The sequence below is a fragment of the Panthera onca genome, chromosome D2, assembly GCF_046562875.1.
Source record: "Panthera onca isolate mPanOnc1 chromosome D2, mPanOnc1 haplotype 2, whole genome shotgun sequence".
NCBI classification, from domain to species: domain Eukaryota; kingdom Metazoa; phylum Chordata; class Mammalia; order Carnivora; family Felidae; genus Panthera; species Panthera onca.
Genome location: NC_138349.1, coordinates 39,585,740 through 39,610,020, shown reverse-complemented (window position 1 = coordinate 39,610,020; position 24,281 = coordinate 39,585,740). Strand labels below are relative to the sequence as shown.

The window sequence follows — 24,281 nt, the reverse complement described above, 5'->3', positions numbered from 1 at the left end:
CTCTATTATTCTATCTTGAGTTCATTGATTTGTTCCTTTATCTTCTGCATGCTGCTGTTCAGTACATCCATTGAATTTTTTAAGAAACTTAGTTATGATATTTTTCAGTTCCAAAATTTTCATTTGGAATTTTCATTCTAATTTATGCCTGTTATTTCTTGACTGGAATTTCTTTCTTTTTTTAAAATTTTTTTTTAATGTGTATTTATTTTTGAAGGAGAGAAAGACAGAGTGTGAATGGGGGAGAGGCAGAGAGAGAGTGAGACACAGAATCAGAAGCAGGCTCCAGGCTCTGAGCTGTCAGCACAGAGCCCGACGCGGGGCTGGAACTCACAAACCGTAAGATCATGACCTGAGCTGAAGTCGGACGCTCAACCAACTGACCCACCCAGGTGCCCCTCTTGACTGGAATTTCTATTTTTAAATTTGTTTCAAGCATGTTTGTAATTGCTTATTGAAGCATTTTTGTGATGGCTGCTTCACACTCTGTCAAGTAATTCTAATACCTTGATGTACATTAATTGTCTTCTTTTATTTAAGTTGAGCTCTTCCTTGTTCTTGGTATGGCAAATTATTACCAACTGAAACCTGGGCATTTAGCTCTTATTTAAACTTTGGGTTTTATCTGGTGTTCTTTGACACTGTTCTGGCAGAGTAAGAGAGAGCTTCATCTTATTACCACAGATGGATTTCCCACTTGAGCTTTCAACTCGACCTTAGTAACATAATGCAGTTGGGAGTAACTGAAGTTGGTATGTTACTACCTTAGTAACATAATGCAATTTACTTTGTAAATTCTGGGAGGATTATATGTACCCTATCTTTGAAGATTTTCATGGAGGATAATAGACAATTGGGAGTCCATGTTATTATATTTGTGTATGTAATGAAAGGGTAGCTATGATTTTTATATTATAATTTTCTTTTTTTTAACAATGCCCAATTAGTAGCCATAGGGATCCTAGAGGGACATTGACCTCTAAATAGCTTTGTTCTGTCTTCTAACGAGGCCTAGGATGTCTGGGGCCCGCCCCCTGGCCCTGGTTGATCCTGATTGGTGTTAAGAGAGTCCATTGCTAAAAATATGATGGTGAAAATCAAATTCACTTTCATCTCGGCTTCCAATGACATGTGTGTTCTTCTCAACCTAGAGAGGTCAGGAAGCGGAAATGCATTTTACCTGCCCTGGAATTCATTTAAGAAGAATACCGTGTACAAGAGACCACTTTGAGTGAGGAGGCTAATGTCTTCCACCATGCCCCAGAGCATTTGCCCAGCAAGCAGGGTCTCCTGCTGGTGGTGGCTGATGTAGGAGCAGAATGCGAGTTTGGGGAACCTGGAGCCTGCAAGGAAGGTATGAAAGCTTTTTGGAGTTCCAAATTAACTCATTCCCAGATTCCAGTAGAACACTGAGGACTATATGTATGTGATCTCCTTTCTTTCCCAGGATTTCATCAGGCAAGATTGCCATGGAGCTTTCCCTTTGGTTTACCCCAGTTTTGGTAAGTTCTGATTTTGTATGAAGAAGCATGCTTAGTCAACGTGATGCACATTTTGGACTTTTCTCTAGGACAAATTAGGGTCATTTCAAATGCAAATGTTTCTCTCTGTCTCTCTCTGTCTCTCTCTCTCTCTCTCTCTCTCTCTTTCTCTCTCTCTCTCTCTCTCACACACACACACACACACACACACACACACACACACACACACACTTCTAAGTTCCTAGACCAGCATTTTGGTTTGCTGGAAGAATGAGGAGAGGGAGACCAAGTTCTGCTTACTGTGAGTTGCATCTGGGTAAGTACATGGCCTTAGTGTGATTGAGTTATTTTGCCATTAAATTTATTGTAAATTGAAGCAGAATCCGTTCCTCTTCAAGCTGATTTACTATACTTAAAATAATGGGGTTTGGCTAAATCAGAACTAGTTCAGAAATCTGAGATGAACACTAGTTGACCAGAACGACAAAGCCTCACATAGAGAAGTTTATGGATTTAAAGGGTAATGGAGTATTTTATTTAGGTAGACAGTAGAAGAGACAGTGAATCAGAAAATAATTGCCAGAGTCAAGGCATGTAATTTCTCTTTCTGTCCTCAGGCTAGTATCTCTAAAAGTATGTACAAAAAGGGTCAGAAGATAGAGATTCTCCCTTAGAACTGACCACTTAGCACAGGAGGAAGGGAAAACTCTCCTTTATTACTGACTGGTCTCAAGCTCTGTAGGAAAATGACCTGGCTTCTATCTCCCACAGTATAATTAAAGTCCATCTGATACTCTAGTACTCTTACTTTAGAGGGCTGCATCTGGGACCATAGGAAGTTTTCCTGTAAGTAATGTTATGACATCAAATATGGATAAAAAATCCTAAGGACATCATGGGGGAATAATTTTTTGTGGGATGACCTACTCATGACTGTAGTTTTTTTTTTTTTCCCCTAAGGCTACAGTTTTCCTTTTGCAATATTCACCCTTTGATGATATTGATGATATCAGTGGTATCTTACCAATAATATGTTGCATGATCAGATATAAAAGTAAAAGAAGGGTTTTTTTTCCTGCTCGGCAATAGAGTACAGAAAAAATGGCTAACACTCTTAAAATTATCCTTTATGAAAACTTGTAACCATGTGCACAGTTCTTTTTTTTTATCATTTAACATAAATATATTCAAGATAAAATAATTTATTTTTACTTAATAAAGTATAAAAACTAGACATAAAATATAATATTTAAAATAATTAAAAAATCCAGTCACCACGCTTATACTATTTTATTTTTTATTAGTTTTTTCCCCTTAAATTTGAAAAAAATTATAGTTGACACACAACGTTACATTAATTTCAGGTATACAATATAGTGATTCAGCAACTCTATATGTTATGCTATGTTTACCACAAGTGTAACTACCCTCTGTCATCATACAACACTATTGCAATATCATTGACTGTATTCCCTATGTTATACCTTTCATCCCTGTGACTTATTCATTCCATAACTGGAAGCCTGTATCTCCCACTCCCCTTCATCCATTTGGTGACTCTGTTTTATATGTTTCCCAAAGTTCTTAATTCTTCAGTCATGATATTCTACAAAATAGCTCAGAGAGTTGAAGAAATGGAAAAGTCAGTGATAGGGGATACACGAAACTGGACAGAAGTTCAGGAATTCACTCTGGAGGGCTTTCCTGCTGTCCAGAACCTTGGAAAGGTTCTCTTCCTGGTACATCTGCTGGCATACCTGGCCTCCATCATGGGAAATATACTCATAATCACCATTACCTGGACTGACCATCGCCTCCAGACACCCATGTACTTCTTCCTCCGCAGTTTCTCCTTTTTTGAATGCTGTTTTGTAACCACTGTTATTCCTAAACTGTTGGCCATCTTTCTGTCAGGGAGGCAATCAATTTCTTTTGTGGCTTGCTTCACACAAGCCTTTGTCTTTCTTTTCCTGGGAACAACTGTTTTCTTCCTTATGGCGGTATTATCCCTAGATAGGTATCTGGCCATTTGCAAACCTCTGTATTACTCAACCATCATGAACCCAAGGATGTGTTTCCTTCTGGTCACTGCCTGCTTATCTTTGGGATTTGTCCTCATGGTGGTTCCAATTATAATGCTTTCCCAGTCATCCTTCTGTGGCTCCCATGTCATCCCTCACTTCTTTTGTGATTTTGGGCCACTGATTCATCTCTCTTGTTCTGACACCAGATCTACTGAAATGTTGGCCTTTATCCTTGCTTTGTTTATCCTTTTGACATCCCTTATCATAACCGTCATTGCATACAGCAACATAGTAGTCACAGTTGTGCGACTTCCGTCAGCCAAGGAGCGACACAAAGCTTTCTCCACCTGCTCCTCTCACCTCATTGTCCTCTCTCTGATGTATGGCAGCTGTGTCTTTATATACGTGAAACCAAAGCAAACAAATAGGCTGGACTCTAACAGGGAGGCTGCCCTTGTGAACACGGTGGTGACTCCGCTGCTGAACCCTGTCATCTACACTCTGCGGAACAAGCAGGTCCATCAGGCTCTGAGGGATGCTCTGTCCAGGGTTAGATTGCAGAAATAGAACCATAGACTGTCAGAGGGAGAATGCCTCTTCTCCATCTAATGCAATCTCCATCCTATTTCTGGAATCTCTTACATAGTCTTGCAACTGTGTTTTTCAAGTTTCTGCTCGTTTATTCTTAGAATAAGGGCCAATTTATCTTATAATCCAATGTACTCCACTACTTGAAAGCTCTAACATTCTTGTTCATATCGAAATGAAATTATCTTCCTGTTCTGTGATCTTCTGTTCACGAGTTTTAACTCGATAGGATTCAACAAATTTTAATGAGAAGTCTCATATCCATGATTCTGTTTGATGCATGTGAAATCTCAAAGTTGAGAAGGTGTGGTTTCATGTATCTACTTATGGTAAGTACATAGGGATGGAAAATGAAATTCACAAGAATTAAGAATATCAAGTTGGTTCAAGGATAGATGTAACGTGGTCACTATATTGATTTTTGAAGGACACATGTACATAACTGTCATGATATTAATAGCATTACTTGAAATGACTCAATGCAATTGTTTTCAATTGTGCATTGTCTGTATATAAATAGAATATAAATCTTTACAATTCTAGTTTACGCTATAATGAAGATACATAAATGTCTCTAATTGAAATTGAAAGTTTCCTTTGGTTATGCTCATCTGCTAGTACTGATTTCAGTACTAAAGACCCGAGGATGGAGTATCAGAGAGAGAGAAGCATTATGATTTCTGGAACAAGGAATTGAGTGGTTAAGATTGTTTCCCTACTACAGAAAAGGAATTGGGGGGAATCTAACCAAAGGTGGAAAGGAGTCTGATTGTGACTGTAGAGTCTTTCTAAGTAAATCTATAAGCAAGTATCTTTATTTGTGAAATGAGAGCTTTGATGTGATAATCTCTGGCTGTCCATTATTAGTACTAGTGTGAAATGACACGGCTGATACCAAACATGACACAAAGACACACTGTAATAGAAATACAACTTGAGCGTAGAAAAGAGAAAATGATGAGATGTTTTTGTTTGTTTTAATTTTGTTTAGTGTTAAGTTCACGCATGACATCTTTAATGTGTTTTTTGGCCATGTGTATGTCTTCTTTGGGAAAATGTCAGTGCAGGTCCTCTGCCCATTTTAAAATCAGATTATTTTTGGGGCTTTTTTGGGTGTTAAGTTTTTAAATATATTTTGGATATTAACCCCTCATTGGATATGTCATACGCAAATATCTTCTCTCATTCAGTAGGTTACCTTTTGGTTTTGTTGATGGTTTCCTATGCTGTGAAAGTGATGAGATATTTTAATGAAGAATTACAACTATAATTTAGTTATTCAAGATTTTGGTAGGAAAGGATAGATTTGGACACAAGACACAGTAAGAAAAGTCCTTGAGCTGGTGTTTGCTTGGCATAGTTGGCTATCATGCTTTGCTCTGACCACATTATTCTGTGGTTTCAGGCATAATAATTGACTGTGTTATGAAGATTTCTGGCATACAATTACTAATGAATTTGAAGAATAGACTACTCAATTAACACATTTTTGTTCACCCTTTGCACATATAAAAATTTCCAAGTATTTTTTTGTGTAGGCTTATCTCTTTTTATGACATTTGGTATATTCCCTTTGCTCAAAGCATCACATTGTCAATGATTTTTCCCAGAATGGCCAATTAACAGTACAGTTATTGGTAGAAAGGTCTCCCCATAGGAATGCACATGTCAGTGGAGGCTGGTGATGGCAGTTGGGCTGTAGCATGCAGCTTGGGGGCCTAGCTGAAGGTGAGCCCAGTGGTGCAAGCTAGTGACAGGAGTCAAGGCCAAATCTGGGGCCACATGCAGCTAATTCAAAATATATAAAGAACTCATACAAATCAATGATTAAAAAAACACAACTCAAATAAAGTAATTGGCAAAGGACCTGAATAAACATTTTTTCCAAAGAAGACATTTAAATAGCCAATAGGTATATGAAAAGATGTTCAACATCATTAATCATCAGAGAAATACAAATCAAAATCACAATGAGATATTATCTCACACCTAAGCTAGGTTAGAATGGCTATCATAAAAAAGTGAAAGGAAAAGAAGTATTGGTGAGGATGTGGAGAAAGGGGAACTTTGGACACTGTTGATGAGAATTTAAACTGGTGCAATCACTGTGGAAAATAATATGGAGGTTCCTCAGGAAGCTACCTAAGTGTCCATCCATAGATAAGTGGATAAAGAAGCTTTGGTGCATACACACACACACACACACACACACACACACAAACACACACAATGGAATAATGCACAGGCAAAAAAAATGAAATATTGCCATTTGCAACAACATGGATGATTTAGGGGATATTGTGCTAAGCAAAATGAGTCATTCAGAGAAAGACAGATACCATATAATTAACTTCTATGTGGAATTTAAGAAATAAGTGAACAAAAAAGAGAGACAAAAAACCAGACTCTTAAATAGAGAACAAACTGGTGATTGCTGGACAGGAGGTGGCAGGGTGGGGGCGGGGAGCGGGGGGGAATGGGTGAAATAAATGAAGGGAAGTAAGAGTACACTTTCATGATGAGCACTGAGTTATGTATAGAATTGTTGAATCACTATATTGTACACCTGAAATGAATATAACACTGCATGATAATTATACTTGAATAAAAAATGGTTGAAAATTTAAAAATATATAAGAAAACTACTGTATAATCCAATGATACTACTTCTGGATATATATCCAAAGGAGTCGAAATGAAGATATTGAGGAGATATCTGCACTCTCGTGTTCACTGCAGCGTTATTTATTATAGCCAAGATATAGAAACGACATAAGTGTCCATTGATGGATGAATGAATAAAGAAAATATGCACAGCTTTCTGTATGTTAATCATAATTGAATAAAATGGCTTTAAAAAAGAAAATTGCACTTTTTTGATTCAAAATTTTACTGAATAGTTTTAATAGATGAGATGAGTAGAATATTAGACATGCCAGGTGAAAAATTAGCATATTCGAAGATATAGAAACTTAAAAACACACACACAAAGAAAAAATAATCCAACTAAAATGATAAGAGCATCAGTGAAATATGGGACAAATTCAGGCAATCCAACGAGAATATAATTCGATTTCTGAAACAGAAGTTTGTATGTGGAGAGGGATGACAAAAAAAGATTTAAGGACACGATGGCCAAAATTTTCCACATTTTCTGAGAACAGAACCAAAGGTCTAAGCAAAACCCAAGCACCAGAAACATGAAAAAATCCACACCAAAATGCATAATACATTGCTCAAAACCAGAGATAAAGAGAAAATCTTAAAAACAGCCAAAAGGAAAAATTACATGTTTCATACTGAGGAACAAAGATAAAGATGACATAAAATTCTCTTTGGAAAGAAGTAAATGAGAATTCAGTGATACAGGCACTTTTGAAGGACTGTGAATAAAAATCTGCCAACCTAGAATTTGATACCTGTAAAACTATCAAAAATGAAGGCTTACGAAAGATAAAAGGATTAATCACTAGCAAGCCTACAGAATAATAACTGATAAAGTCAGTCCTTCCAAGAGAAAGAAAATTACACCAGATGAAAATATGCAGAGCTATGAAAAAGAATGAAGAGCACTGGAAATAGTAACTATATGGTAGGTATTTAAGATATTTATTTTAATTATTTAAATGTCTGAAAGATAATAGACTCCACAAAATAGTAACAATGCAGTGTGGAGTTCATAACATACGTGGAAGGAAAATATATGACAATAATATCATAAAAGCTGAGGGGGTAGAAATAGAATTATACTATTATAAGTTTCTTATATGTGAAGTGGTAAAACTATCACTTGGAGGTAGGTAATGATAAGTTAAAGATGTATACTGTAAACACGAAAGCAACCACTGAAATAAAAGTAAAAAGTTATAGCTAAGAAGCCAACAGAAGAGATAAAATGGAATTATCACAATGGGGCAGTAGGAAACTTGGATTGATGTATATCTTCATTATATTCATTATGGTGGTGATTTCATCAGTATTTAAACATGTGAAAATGCCATGCCAAGTCCCTGGAAAAGGCTGGCTGGGCTGCTGAGCCTGCTGGGCCAGACAATAAGAGGCCAGCATGGAAACATATTAAGATGAAGAAACTAGCAGAGACATCAGCTAAAGTAGGTAACTTCAACCCTAGGAAGATCAGCCCTTAAAAAATGTGAGAGGTACCTAAACAGTTACTGGCTGATGAAAGTCAGAGCCAGACAGCCAACCAGAGAAAGGTGTAGCTGTAAACTTAAGTACTGAGCATCTTAAAGCACAGTCCAAGCAGACAGCATACTGGGATGGTGTTTCAAAACTACCAGGACAGGCCTGGAACTTCCTTCAAGCCATGAAGCTGGGGGGAGAAACCTACCATAGCAACTGCAAAGAGCCAAATATCACAGAATTTGTGAAGCTTATGAAGGAGGCTTACCCAGACCACACACAGTTTGAGAAAAACAATCCCCATTATGACCCATCCAGAAAAGAAGACAATCCCAAATGATCCACGGTAGATGTACAATTTGTTCCAGTGATAAAGCATTTCATTACCCTGACTGAGCTCAAAACCCATCACCAAGCCCTTAAAACAATATGGCTCTCTTAGGCAAACCATAAAAGAGACTCTTAACTACAGAGAACAAACTGAGGGTTGTTATAGGTGGGGAATGGGCTAAATGGGTGATGGAGATTAAGGAGAGCACTGTTGTGATGAGCACTGGGTGTTGTATGTATGTGATGAATCACTAATTTCTACTCCTGAAACTAATATTACACTATATGTTAACTAACTGGAATTTGAATAAAAACCCAAAACATTAGAAAAAATAACATGCCAAAATGTATCAAATTATATACTTTAAATATGTCCATTTATATCAATGATCACTTAAAGCTGTTTAAAAGATAATAGAGCTGATTGTAATGCAATATTGAAAATGCATGGTTAATTCAAAAGAAAATAGGAAAGAAGAATGTGAAATATATAGCAGGGGACAAATAAAAGGAAACATCAAGATGGTAGTTAGGGCACCTGGGTGGCTCAGCCAGTTAAGTGACTGATTCTTGATTTTGTCTCAGGTCACGATCTCATGGTCATGAGACGAAGCCCTGCATCAGGCTCAATCCTAGGTGTGGAGCCTGCTTAAGATTCTGTCTCTCCCTCTCCCTCCACCCCTCTCCCCCCTCTCTCTCTCTCTCAAAAATAAAAAGATGGTAGAGTTATATCTAACCTTATAATAATGACATTACATGTAAATGGACTAAGCACTCCAATTAAAAAAGGGGACAGAGAGAGAGAGAGAGAGAACTACACTGGGTAAAAAGGAAGACCTTACCATGTGCTGGTTATAAGAATAACGTTTAAATATATACAGTAAGAAATTCCAAGAAACATCAAGCAAAAGAAAGCTTGTGTGACCATAGTAATATATATTAAAAAAATAGACTTCACAGTGTATTTTCAGAGATTAAGAGGTAAATTTATAATGATAAATGAAATCACCAGGAAGACATAATTTTATATGTATATTCACATAATGATAGAGCTTAAAATTCATGAAAGAAAAGTTGGAAGAACTAAAGTAAAAAGATCCACAAATATAGAGGTTTTAACATCATTATTTCAGTAATTAATACAACAAACAGACAAAAAAATCAGTACACATAGAGATTTGCATGACTATCAACTAAGTGCACTTAATTGATAATTGTAGATTGTTATATTTAGCACCTGAAGATACACATTATTTTCATGTGTACATGGAAATTGCACTACTAGGTATTTACCCAAATGATACAAAAATATTTATCCAAAGGGATACCTGCACCCTGATGTTTATAGCATCATTATCAACAGTGGCCAAATTATGGAAAAAGCCCACATGTCCATAGACTGATGAACAGATAAAGAAGATACGGTATATATATACAGTGGAATATTAGCCGTAAAAAAGAATGAAACCTTGCCATTTACAGTTATGTGGATGAAGCCAGTGTGTATTATGCTAAGTGAAATATGTCAGTTAGAGAAAGACAAATATCATATGATCTCACTCATATGTGGAATTAAGAAACAAAACAGATGAACATATGGAGAGAGAAAAAAGAGAGGCAAACCATAAGAATGACTCTTAATTATAGAGATCAAACTGAGGGTTGCTGGAGGGGAGGTGGACAGGGGATGGGCTAAATGGGTGATGGTATTAAGGAGGGCACTGTTTTATAGTTTGATTTGAACAGCGGTTACATGGCTATTTATATACTTAGAAAATTATCAACCTGTACAATTAAAACTTGTTCATTTTACAGAATGTAAATTATACCTCATTCAATAAAATACCAAGTTAAAAAGGGAAACAAGCAAAGACAATTGTAAAAATTTAAGCTTGTCTTTCTTGACATACGCAATTCGGGATTTTGTAAATTTTACCATTCTAGACCACTCATGGAAAATATACCTTTGAAGACTTGTACAAAGAATTGTGTGGGCTATTGATAATGACAGTTGTATGTTACCATATGCAGTGAAATGGCAATTATGTTACATTTCTGCTGAAATTTCTCATTTCCAAATATGGACAATTAAATGTCCTCTGGGACTCTTATGATTTTAGTTCCTGCTTCCTTTTTTCATACTCCTCTAAATGAATTCTCAGTGTTCCAGAGGTTTGTCCTTTTGGACCCTGTGTGTCTCATTGGGGATGGTAAATAATCCTGTAGTAAATATATCATCAGGGCATTTGAATGTATTCTCATTTATGACTGCTATGATCCTCAGCTACTCTGTAAGGTGGGGAGCAACTGGTTGATGAGAAAGTGACTAACAAGAGTCCAAAGGAAAGTGACCTTTGTTGTCTCTTCTTCCTGACTTTCTTGTGCTATGGATGCATAACTGACCAAATTTGATGTTTATGATGGACTGGGTCATCGTAAGCCATAGACTGGATATAAATATGTTCAGGAATTTTAAATGGTTGCATCAGCAAATTCTGGTGCATATTTGTGATACTTTCTATTGTCTTGATCTAGGATTTATCAGTCCAGTTGCTATAGGGGAAAACTATGACTGTCAATCCTCCAGAGTTTAGAAATCTCTGTCTTCCATGAAAAAAAAATCAGCCTTAATCATTTCCTATTAATTTAAGACATAAGGCATTTATTGATTTCTTCAATAGCTCAAGGAAAAGTACGTCTCATTTAAGAGTGTTCTTCCCCACACTGCGTTCCATTAGCCTAGGAGAAAATTCCTGGCTGTCGGAAGAAAAGAGAAGCATATTGTCAAAGAAACTGTTTCCTGTAAGCTGCTTCTTGGTGAGTACTTGACTATGAGGATACTTGCAACCTAACAGGTCACATATTTAAAGCAGAGACTTGTTATGTTTAAGTTTGTATTGTGGGTCATGCATAGTTACTGTAATAGGTTTAGCTAAATCAAAGAATTAAGTAAAGTACAATTTAATTATGGTGACTTACTCACTAGAGCACTGATTTCCAATGGATGCCCAGATTCGTTCCCCAAAGATTACATATCAATTCATCTGGCTTCTAGGTACACACTGGCATTAACAAAACAAAGCAAAACAAAACAATGTTCCTCTAGTGATTGCAAAGGGGATACAGGTGTAATTCCATCACACCAAAATATTCTGGTGTAACAAAAATATTCCCAGAAAACAATATTGAAGGGTAATTTATGACTAAGAGCAGAAGGAAGAATTTTTCTGTCAGGTGGGTAGAGTGAGAGGGAAACTGACTCACCCATTAAATGTTTATTCATTGATTCTGAACAACCAAGTCATGTAACCATGCCTCTAGCCCCCAACCTTTAGACATGGTTTCTCTTAAACCCAAAGACTGGGTAGTTATGAGATATTGTGATAAACTAGGTTTCCTCCTTACTCTTTTTTTGAATATGAAATTTATTGTCAAATTGGTTTCCATACCACACCCAGTGCTCATCCCAACAGGTGCCCTCCTCAATGCCTATCACCCACCTTCCCCTCCCTCCCACCCCCCATCAACCCTCAGTTTATTCTCAGTTTTTAAGAGTCTCTTATGGTTTGCCTCCCACCCTAACTTTTTTTTTCCCTTCCTCTCCCCCATGGTCTTCTGTTAAGTTTCTCAGGATCCACATAAGAGTGAAAACATACGGTATCTGTCTTTCTCTGTAGGACTTATTTCACTTAGCATAACACTCTCTTGCTTGCTCTTAAGGTCTTGGGTAAAGAACTCAGGCTGAACCAACTTCAGGTTAGGAAAATAACTGGTTTGGAACATGCTAATAGGAAAATGATCCCCTTGCCAATTTCTTTTTCTTCTTTTCTTTTTTTCTTTTTTTCTTTCTTTCTTTCTTTCTTTCTTTCTTTCTTTCTTTCTTTCTTTCTTTCATTTATGTATGTATGTATTTATAGAGTGTGCACCAGTGGGAGAAGGGCAGAGATAAAGAGAGACAGAATCCCAAGCAGGCTCCACACCATCAGTGCAGAACCTGATGTGGGGCTGGAACTTATGAACTGTGAGATCGTGAACTGAACCCAGATCAAGAATTGGATGCTAAACCGACTGAGCCACCCAGGTGCCCACCCCCCACAGTTTCTATTTCCAGAGGACTGAAGTCAGTACATAGGAGAGCTTCATATATTGCATATTATACCTGAAGTATAGAAATTAAAACTGTGACCCCATAAAAATATTCTTTGTGGGATGATAATCTTCATTGTTATCTGTTAGTTTTATACATTATGTGTAAACAATAATTTTCAATTTGCATTCTTTACCTTATGGACTTATTAAAGATATTTTCCGGGGCGCCTGGGTGGATCAGTCGGTTGAGCATCCGACTTCGGCTCAGGTCATGATCTCACAGTTTGAGTTCGAGCCCCACGTTGGGCTCTGTGCTGATAGCTCAGAGCCTGAATCCTGCTTCAGATTCTGTGTCTCCATCTCTCTCTGCCCTATCCCCACTCATGCTCTGTCTCTCTCTGTCTTAAAAATAAATAAAATATTTTAAAAAATATTTTCCAAAAAAGTAAAGTTGCACATTAAAATTTATTTTCAAAAATAAACAATAAAGGGGCGCCTGGGTGGCGCAGTCGGTTAAGCGTCCGACTTCAGCCAGGTCACGATCTCGCGGTCTGTGAGTTCGAGCCCCGCGTCAGGCTCTGGGCTGATGGCTCGGAGCCTGGAGCCTGTTTCCGATTCTGTGTCTCCCTCTCTCTCTGCCCCTCCCCCATTCATGCTCTGTCTCTCTCTGTCCCCCCCCCCCCAAAAAAAAAAAAGAAAGTTGAAAAAAAAAAACAATAAGCCTTCAATTTTTACAATTTAATAATAGAAAAAGTTCAAAATCTTTTATAATACAGCATTTAAATGATACAAAATAAGCCCTCATTCAGAGTTGTAGCTGCAAGTAGTAGTTATTTTTTTAATAGTGGCCATGACTTAAATTTTTTATTCTTTGATGATAGGAATCACTTGATGATAGTGTTGTCTGTTTAACAGATCCAACAGAGTTGATGACAGAGAAATGGAGATAAACATGGAGGTGAGGAATGAGACAACAATCCAAGAATTCATTCTGGAAGGGTTTCCTGCCATCCAGTACCTGGGGAACATCTTATTCCTGATGCATCTGCTGGCATATCTGGCCTCTATCACAGGAAATATGGTGATCATCATTATCACTTGGGTTGACCATCGCCTCCAGACACCAATGTATATTTTACTCAGCACTTTCTCCTTCTCTGAATGCTGTTTTATTACCACAGTTATTCCTAAACTGCTGTCCATCTTTCTTTCAGGAAGGCAAACAATTTCCTTTACTTCTTGTCTCACACAAGCCTTTTCTTTTCTGTTTTTTGGGTCAATAATTTTTTTCCTGATGGCTGTGATGTCCTTGGATCGATACCTGGCCATTTGCAAACCTCTGCACTACCCGGCCATCATGAACCTGAGGGTTAGTTTCCTTCTGGCTTTCTTCTGCAATGCTTTGTCCTTCATCTTGATCACTGGTCTGGTGCTCAAGGTTTCTCAGCTATCCTTCTGTGGCCCCAATGTCATCTCTCATTTCTTTTGTGACCTCGGCTCCCTGATTCATCTCTCTTGTTCTGACACTGGGTCTGTTGAAATATATGTCTTCTTCCTTGCTCTGCTTGTCATTCTGATATCTCTCATTTTAACCATCATTGCATACAGCAATATAGTAGTCACAATTGTGCGACTTCCATCAGCCAAGGAGCGACAGAAAGCTTTCTCCACCTGCTCCTCTCACCTCATCGTCCTCTCTCTGATGTATGGCAGCTGTGTCTTTATATACGTGAAACCAAAGCAAACAAATAGGCTGGACTCCAACAGGGAGGCTGCCCTTGTGAACACAGTGGTGACCCCACTGTTGAACCCTGTCATCTACACTCTGCGGAACAAGCAGGTCCACCAGGCTCTGAGGGATGCTCTGTCCAGGGTGAGGTTGCAGAAACAGAGCTTTGGAGGGTAAGTGGATCTTCTTGGTCTTCTAGTTCAATTTCCCATTATTGCAGAAATCTTTCCTATAGAATCTCTACATATAGTGATCTAGCATATGCTAATTTCATCTAGATGGGTACTATCTTACTTTGCAATGCAATACTTTTCACTATTTGAAAATTCATCTTAGTTCTCTATATTATGCTGAAGGATATCTTGATTTTCTACTCAGTGGTCTTTTATGAATTCAATTCAAACAACTAGGTTCTCTATGGAGAACCTAGTATACATAAATCATAAAATATAATTTTTTTAAGCTAAGAATTTAAAAAGTTGTCAATAAAATAATAATAATAATAATTGCTGGTACAGTCTTATGCTTGAGTTTTCTGATACCTAAGAAAACATAGAAAACATTACCATTTTATGTATTCATGGTTTGAAATTTTAGAAACATTGTTTCTGAAAATTACATAAAGTCATATAATAGCCTAATGAAAATTAATGGTATTTCATTAATTGTATCTTTTATGTAAATGAACCAGCAGTAAGCTGGTTCTTTCTTTGGGTCAATTGGTTTTAGAGGCATAAGTAGCTCAGGGTAACCTAGAGGTGGTTAGGCACTTTGACATTGTCATCTTCTAGTGTATCAAATGTAACCAATAAAATTGTCTTTAATTCTTTCTTGAAACATAAATAAAAGGCAAAACTTTTTAATTTGTTCAACTTTTCCCCCTGTAATTGATATTGCCAAGCCTTGGTCCCAGTAGGTTACTGAAAAATAGGTGATCCCACTACCAGATTCTCTCCCCACATGTAAGAGATATTTTCTCCCAATGTGATTTTAGGTGTGGGAGCTGCCACCATCTTTCAGGTTAAGCTAAATTATGGTCAACATTTTATGCAGCAAACTAACAGAACTCATAATTAGGAAAGTTTAAAAGGAAAATGAATGCATTGATAATTAAAAAATGGATTAAAATTGGGTCAGTTATGGTGTTTGTAGCTTCTTGGAGTAGGTGGCTCCCTCCCCACTGAAGACAATTGGCCCTAATGGGAAGTAGTACCTGTCACATCTGACACGACATGTACATGGTGTGCATTTGATTTTTACTGTGTCTGATTTGATTGTGTATATTCCTTTCCTGCTTGATTTGAGAATTCCTTATATTTAAGGCATATTCTGATTAGGAAGAACTTTAGACTATCAAAGAATGTTGAGTGATTTAGATTTTTATGTCTGGGAATTGTCTGATTATAAACTGTCCTGGGGGTTATGGTCTTCCAAGGACTGTTGTGTCTATGTCCCTCCTTTCTCCAAAGAAGAAGATAATTTCTGAACCTAATCTAAAGGCAGGGAACTCCTGAGAATTATCCGCTTTTGGTTTCTGTGCATTAGATAAAATAGCCACCTCTTCCAATTTTCACAGCCTGACCTCATGAACCAGACTAGTGTAGGGGATGAACCTCTAGGTATTTTTGTAGATGCTATTTATTAAGTTGAGGTAGTTACCCTGTACTCCTAGCTTATTATGAGTTTATTTTTGTTTTTTATCATGAATGAGCAGGGAAGATACTCCTTGCTTGACTCAGATGAAGCCACTAGAAGAAGGTATGGTTTTTCTGTTGGTATTTGGATGGAGTAGGGTTAGTATTGATAAAAATTCCGTTATTAGGGCATTCTTCTCCAAGTTTGGGTTAGGGGGAAAAGTTTTTTGTGGTTTTTTTTTTTTTTAACTATTTAAAAGAATCTGTCGGTTCTGAGTTGGAGGCTTCTGAAGCACCCTGTCTGGGATATATGAAAGGCAATGAGGTATCTCAGTATGTGGATCCTGAGAAACTTAACAGAAGACTACAGAGGAGGGGACAGGGGAAAAGTTACAGAGAGAGAAGGAGGAAAACCATAAGAGACTCTTAAATACTGAGAACAAACTGAGGGTTGATGGAGGGTGGGGGAGAGGGGAAAGTGGGTGATGGTCATTGAGGAGGGCACCTGTTGGGATGAGCAGTGGGTGTTGTATGGAGACCAATTTGACAATAAATTATATTTAATATAAAAAATTAAAAAAAAAAGAAAGGCAATAAAGAAACCCAGGGAAATGACTGCCATATCATTCCTCAAGTCCCAAGGTCCCTAGGCCATCTACTATCTTCTTTCTATTTTTCAGAATCTTTCTGTCATTCTTTGTTGTGTTATGTCCAGGGTATCTAATTTAAAGAGGGAAGACCTGGGGGGGAAAGGGTTATTTCACCTCGTGGAACAGAAAGTCCTTAATTAACTCCTTGAAATCAGTTATTTTAGAATGAAAAGTATTACTTTGTCAAAGATGTTTCTCGTATGACAGCCCATGAAAATTGAAGGATTGATTCACAGAGGAAACTTCTTAGTATTAGTAGGTATACAATTTGCAGAGAAGGTGTCAATTTCAGGAGAAATAAACTAGGGAGTTGAAAAAAATTCAATGTTTTGGTTTGAGTTACTCCAGAAGCAGACCCAGAAGCAAGAATTTGAAGACAAGTAGTTTACTGGAGAGTTTATTCTATGAATGACCAGTAGGGAGGAGGGAAAGTGCTATAGTAAAAAGAATTGTGTATTACCAAGCCAGTTACCCTTCTGGGAAATTGGAGCCCAATCTCACTGTGGAATTCTGTGTGCAGTATAATACATTCTTATGAATTATTCAAACCCAGAAGAAAAGAAGATGGGGTATGTATATAACAATTCTGCACCCATCATCCATTGAGGATTGCTTGTGGGAGTGTTCTTTCGCTAGCCCTTCTGGCTTGTCTTATGCACAGAAAAATGTGCTCCCAGAGCCAAAAATAGTGCACTGACAGAGTTTGCAGGAATTTATAGTAAACAACCTATAGGCTGCCTATCAAGTTGAATCCAAGGTAATATGGGTGGGGCCTAGCAGTGTCTTCTTCAATCCACCCTTTACACTAATTAGATTCACTTGCCCACCACCTTAAATTCACACTGTTAAAAAAGAATCAGTCAGAAATGAATAATGCAAAACCTGAGATTGGAAACAGGCTTGATGCAATGAACAGTATGCTGGAAGAAACAGAGGAATGAGTTAGTGATATAGAAGACAAAATAATGGAAAATAAGCTAAACAAAATAGAGAAGTAAAAAATTATAGAATATGAGAATAGACTTAGGGAACTCAGCAACTTCATCAAACACAATAACATTCATATTATAGGAGTCCCAGAAGAAGAAGAGAGAGAAAGGGGGCAGAAAATTGAGGAAATAATAGCTGAATATCTCCCTAATCTAGGGAAAGAAACAGATATCCAAATCCAGGAGGCACAAAAATTTCCCATCAAAATAAACAAAAGTAGGCCAACACCAAGATGTATTGTGGTTAAATTTGCAAAATACAGCAATTAAAAAAAATCCTAAAAGCAGCAAGACAAAAGAAGTCCTTAACTTACAAGGGAAGACTCATAAGGCTAGCTGTAGATTTCTCAATAGAAACTTGGCAACTGGAAGGGAGTGGCATAATGTATTTATAGTACTGCATGGGAAAAATATGCAGTCAAGAATGCTTTATCTAGTAAGGCTATCATTCAGAATAGAAAGAGAGATGAAGAGTTTCTAAGACAAACAAAAACTAAAGGAGTTCGTGGCCACTAAACCAGCCCTGCAAGGAATATTAAAGGGGACTCTTTGAGTGTAAAGAAACACCAAAAGTGGGGCGCCTGGGTGGCTCAGTCGGTTAAGCGGCCGACTTCGGCTCAGGTCATGATCTCGTGGTCTGTGAGTTCGAGCCCCGCGTCGGGCTCTGTGCTGACAGCTCAGAGCCTGGAGCCTGTTTCGGATTCTGTGTCTCCCTCTCTCTGACCCTCCCCCGTTCATGCTTTGTCTCTCTCTGTCTCAAAAATAAATAAACGTTAAAAAAAAATTAAAAATAAAAAGAAACACCAAAAGTGACAAAGACGAGAAAGAATCTCCAACAGCAATGACAAATCAAGTAATAAAATGTCACTAAATACATATCTATCAATAATTACTCTGTATTGGACTAAATTCTCTAACCAAAAGACATAGGGAGCCAGAATGGATCAAAAAGCAAGACCCACCTATATGCTGCCTAGAAGAGACTCATTTTAGACTTAAAGGCACCTGCATATTGAAAGTGAGGGGATGGAGAACCATTTATCATGCATATAAATCAAAGGAAAGCCTGAGTAGCAATACTTATATCGACAAAATAGACTTTAAAACAAAGAGTAGCAAGAGATGAAAAAGGGCACCATATCATAACAAAGGGGACAATCCAACAATGAGATATAAAAGTTGTAACTATTCATGCACCCAACATGGAGACACCCAAATATATAAAACAATAACAACCATAAAATAACTCATTGGTAATAATACAGTAATAGTAAGGGGCTTTAACACCACCCTTACATCAATGTACAGATCATCTAAACAGAAAATAAACAAGGAAAAAATGGCTCTGAATGATACACTGACCAGATGGACTTAGAAATATTCACAACATTCCATCCTACAACAGCAGAATACACATTCTTTTCGGTGCAAATGGGATAGTCTCCAGAGTCCATCACACATTAGGTCACAAATAAGGCCTCAACAAATACAAAGAGACTAGGTGCAAATGGGACATTCTCCAGAATAGATCACACAGTGGTAGCAAATCAGACTTCAACAAACACAGAAAGATTGAAATCATACCACGCATTTTTTTTCTGAGCACAATACTACAAAACTTGGAGTCAACCACAAGAAAAAGTTTGGAAACCCCACAAATACATGGGGGTTCAAGAACATGCTACTAAAGAATGAATGGGTCAACCAGGAAATTTGAAAAGAAATTTAAAAAGTATATATGGAAACAAATTAAAATGAAAGCACAGTGGTCCAAAACTTTTGGGATGCAGCAAAAGCAATTCCAAGAGGAAATTATATGGCAATACAGGCCTACCTCAAGAGTCAAGAAAAATCTCAAATAAACAACCAAATCTTACACCTAAAGGAACTAGAAAAAGAACAACAAATGAAACCTAAAGCCAGCAAACGCAGGGAGATAAAGATTACAGGAGAAGTAAATGATATAGAAAAGCCCCCAAAAAGAATAGAACACATCAGTGAAACTAGGAGCTGGTTCCCTGAAAAAATTAGTACAATTGACTAATTGTACTAATCAATTAGATTAGTACAATTCAGCCAGACTTATCAAAAAGAAAAGAGAAAGTACCCAAATAAATAAAATCACACATGAGAGAGGAGCAATAAAAACCAACACCACAGAAATATAAACATCCAGAAGAGAATATTATGGGAGTGCCTGAGTGGCTCAGTCAGTTAAACGTCCAACACTTGATTTTGGCTCAGATCATGATCTCATGGTTCATGAGATAGAGCCCTACATCAGGTTGCGCACTGACAGTGTGAAGCCTGCTTGGGATTCTCTCTCTTCCTCTGCCCCTCCCCTGCTCATGAACATGCACTTTCTCTGAAAATAAATAAACATTTAAAAATAAAATAAATCACATTTTTTAGAACAACAAAAAAGAAGACAATATTACAAAAAATTATATTCCAATAAATTGGACAATCTGGAAGATATTGATAAATTTTTAGAAACATATAAACACCCCAAACTGAAGCAGGCAGAAATAGAAAACTTGAACAGACTGATAACCAGCAAAGAATTTGAATCAGTTATAAAAAAAAAGTCTCCCAACAAAAAAAGTCCAGGGCCAGATGGCTTCACGGGTGAATTTTAACAAACTTTTAAGGAAGAATTAACACCTATTCTTCTCAAACTGTTCCAAAAATAGAAATAGAAGGAAAACTTCCAAACTCATTCTATCAGGCCAGCATTATCTTGACACCAAACCCAGACAACAATTCCACTACAAAGGAGAAATACAGGCCAATGTCCCTGATGAACGTGGATTCAAAAATTCTAAATAATGAAAGACAGATATCATATGTTTTCACTCATATGTGGATCTTGAGAAACTTAACAGAAGACCATGGGGGAAGTGTAGGGGGAAAAATAGTTACAAACAGAGAGGGAGGGAGGCAAACCATAAGAGACTTTTAAATACGGAGAACAAACTGAGGGTTGATGGGTGTGGGGGGAAAGGGGAAAATGGGTGATGGGCATTGAGGAGGGCAATTGTTGGGATGAGCACTGGGTGTTGTATGTGAGCCAATTTGATAATAAATTATATTTAAAACAAAACAAAAACAAATTCTAAATAAAATAATAGCAAATTGAATCCAACAATACATTAAAAGAATCATTTACCACAATCAAGTGGGATTTATTCTGGGGCTGCAAGGGTGGTTCAATATTTGCAAATCAATCAATGTGATATACAATATTAATAAAAGAAAGGATAAGAACCATCCGATCCTCTCAATAGATGCGGAAAAAGCATTTGACAAAGTACAACATCCATTCATAATAAAAACCCTCAACAAAGTAGGGTAAGAGGGAACATACATCAACATTTTAAAGGCCAAATATGAAAAACCTACAGCTAATATGAACCTCAATGGGGAAAAACTGAGAGCTTTTCCTCTATGATCAAGAATAAGACAGCGATGTCCTCTTTCACTGCTGTTCTTTAACATTGTACTGGAAATCCTAGCCTCAGCAATCAGGCAACAAAAAGAAATAATGGCCCCATATTGGCAAAGAAGAAGACAAAGTTTCACTATTTGCAGGTGACATGATACTCTATAGAGAAAACCCATAAGACACCACCAAAAAATTGTTAGAACTGACTTACAAATTCAGTAACGTTGCAGGATACAAAATCAACGTATAGAAATCTGTGGCATATCTAGACACCAATAATGAAGCAGGAGAAAAGAGAAATTAAGAAATCAATTCCATTACCAATGCAACAAAAGCAATAAGATACTAAAGAATAAACCAACCAAAGAAGTGAAAGACCTGTACTCTGAAAACTATAAAACACTGATGAAGAAAACTGAAAGGACACAGAGAAATGGAAAGACATTCATGCTCATGGATTGGAAGAACAAATATTGTTAAAATGTCTATATTACCTATAGGAATCTACACATTTAATGTAATCCATATGAAATTACCAACAGTATTTTTCACAGAGCTAGTACAAACAATCCTAAAATTTGTATGGAACCACAATAGCCACAGCAACCTTGAAAAGGAAAAGTAAAGATGGGGGCATCATGATTCTGGATTTCAGGTTATATTACAAAGCTGTAGTAATCAAAACAATATGGTAATAGAGCAAAAATAGACACATAGATCAATGGAACGGAATAGAAAATGCAGAACTGAGCCACAACTACGTGGTCAATTAATCTTTGGCAAAGCAGGAAAGAATATCCAATGGAAAAAAGACAGTCTCTTCAACAAATGGTGTTTGGGAAAACTGGACAGCAACATGCGAAAGGATGAAACTGCACCGCCTTCTTTCACTATACAAAAAGATAAATTCAAAATGGATGAATGATCTAAACGTGGGACAGGAAACCATTAAATCCTAGAGGAGAATACAGGCAGTTACCTCTTTGACATAGGCCATAGCAATTTCTTTCTAGAAATGTTGCTGAGGCAAGGTTAAAAAAAAGCAAAAATATTGCATTGAGACTACATCAAAAAACATGAAGAAATATTGGTATTGGAGAGCCATGAAGGCACTATCCAGAAAAGTGGAACAATGTGAAATATTTGTTGGTGTCAGTTCACCACCCCTTATGCTAGATACAAAGTGTAATTAGTTCAGCTCATTTCTTTGAGTGTCCCCTTTCTAAACCTTTCCATCAAACCACATGGAGACTCTCTCCTCCCACCCTCCCACTGTCATGTTGGCATTGGTGCTCCCCAGGTGTAAGGTATTTCTGCACCATGAATCTGGCACTGAATAAAATTAATACCCCATGCAAAGGATCCTTTATCTGAGCATTAAAATATATAGTCTCACTTTGCTCCAGCTTCTGTAACTCATCTCCCATATTCTTTATTTTTCCTAACTTCCAACTGAGAATATTACCATGGAACCCAGGTTTGGCCTGGATTGAAAGCAAAGTGTGTTGATGGAGAGATGTTATAAAAATGATTTTGTCTATTAGTGGAAAGGTGGAACCCACATGAAACTTGTGAAAGTTTCTGTAATATTTGCCTTGACCTTTAAAATATGACCAATACTTATGAAGGAAGATTCAAGCAGAACAAATTTCCATACAGCTACCATATGCCCCAGGGTTGCCTGCAAATACACTTGGGAGTGTAGTCCACTTCTCTGTATTTCAATGGGAAGCCAAGGCCACGGAAAAATGGATCACTCCTGCCACTGCAGCCTAGCTGAGGTACCGAGGAGAGGAAGCAGTTTTTCAAGCCAATGGTTGCTATGGATACAGCTTCTCCACCCTAAGGCTCACATCTCTTCCTCTATTCCATCTAGAAAGAATCTGAGGATCCACTTCTCAGATACTTTCAAAGAGACAGGGTCCTGCCAGGTTAGAGATTTTATAGAAACCACTAAGTATTCCTTTTCTTCCCTGAAGAGAAGAAGTGTGTGCTTTCCTTTTCAAGGATATTGTGGAACAAAATTAAAATACCTTTTAGATGAAAATATGCAATGAAAAGAATCATAACATTGGTAGAAGCATGAAGAATGGTTGACCAAGAAAGGTGGACTTCACCAGTATCTTCCCAAAAGACTGATGAAAGCCAGGGTGTAAACAAGCTCTTACTCATAAAATCTGTTCTTTTAACAACTATGCTCTGGCATATACCACATGTAGAAAATTGTAGTCTGGACTTGTACCTCAAATTAGTAGCAACATTCAGCTTGGGATTTTAGAAACCCTTGGGAAATTGTCATATAGTTTTCTTGAAAACTCTTGGCAGAGAACAGTGTGGACATCTGGGAATCAGTGTCGCCATAAATAATGAGAAGATAAATATAAGGGTTGCCCTAGTAACTTTTTCTCAACAGTGACCAATTAGCTGCCCCCAGGACACCAGCCGTGCCTTTACTTTCTGCCCCTGTGTCTTCATCATCTAGTAAAATTAGGGGGCTGCACTCTCTGCTCACCGGCTGGGTCCATCCTATTTGGTGACCAAACAGTCTTATGTAAAAAATATCAGAGAGCCTCAGACTTGCATATCAGCAGATTCTCATTGTCAATGCAGTAAAACAAGGATGCTTCTCTATATGGAAAGGTGAAGATATGATGGAGGAGCATGGTGGAGTACAAGGTATCTTGGAGCAGGTGCACCAGTGACAGTGGAGCACTACGGCAGAAGGACCTTGCCTCAGGACCCAGGGATAAACCTATAAGAAGCCGGTGAATGAGGTAGACCACAATGTTGCATGTTAGGCGGACTTTTACCCACTTGGGAGAAGAACCCTAAGTCTGAGATTCCAGCTCTAGCCCAGAATTGGCAGTAGTGAAATGTGGTTGTTTTACTCCAGCTGCTCCTTTCTGGGGTTTCGGTGGTCAAGGCTGCCATGTAGCCTTGCTGTGGTATGAAACATTTTCGGCTATAGAAAGAGGGCTTTGTCAGCCAGACACTGGCAACATGGGATGCATATTCACCCTACTGTAGGACAACAGGCTATGATAAATGCGTTTAATTCTCTCCTTTCCTCTCAGCCCACAGCAAGCTCTGGATTTCTTGGAAGATAATAGTTGCAAGAGGAGGAAGTCCTGCCTGCCATGAGGTGACTCCTATGTGTGACTGGCCTCAGGGACCGTGGT

General features: G+C 37.7%; 2 protein-coding genes and 1 pseudogene across 5 annotated transcripts; all 3 read left to right on the top strand.

Moving 5' to 3' along the window:
* Nucleotides 1-240: 240 nt before the first annotated feature.
* LOC132685161 (olfactory receptor 6C74-like) lies at nt 241-24,281 on the top strand. 4 transcript variants are annotated; one of them, XM_060642139.3, is made up of 6 exons: nt 241-392; nt 1,152-1,354; nt 1,448-1,502; nt 11,305-11,383; nt 13,571-14,557; nt 24,177-24,281. In XM_060642139.3, exons 5-6 carry the CDS (start codon nt 13,596-13,598, stop codon nt 24,241-24,243), a joined length of 1,029 nt encoding a protein of 342 aa, XP_060498122.1. In that variant the 5' UTR covers nt 241-392; nt 1,152-1,354; nt 1,448-1,502; nt 11,305-11,383; nt 13,571-13,595; the 3' UTR covers nt 24,244-24,281. The 4 variants fall into 4 exon arrangements, with proteins under 4 accessions (XP_060498122.1, XP_078290666.1, XP_078290667.1 ...); XM_078434540.2 differs by having other exon boundaries at nt 11,248-11,383; XM_078434541.2 differs by lacking the exon at nt 11,305-11,383.
* On the top strand, nt 2,801-6,539 carry LOC144612673 (olfactory receptor 6C4-like). The gene has a single exon (XM_078434539.1). The coding sequence runs from the start codon at nt 3,050-3,052 to the stop codon at nt 4,070-4,072; it is 1,023 nt and encodes a 340-aa protein (XP_078290665.1). The 5' UTR covers nt 2,801-3,049; the 3' UTR covers nt 4,073-6,539.
* LOC132685163 (thymocyte nuclear protein 1 pseudogene) lies at nt 7,413-9,362 on the top strand (annotated as a pseudogene).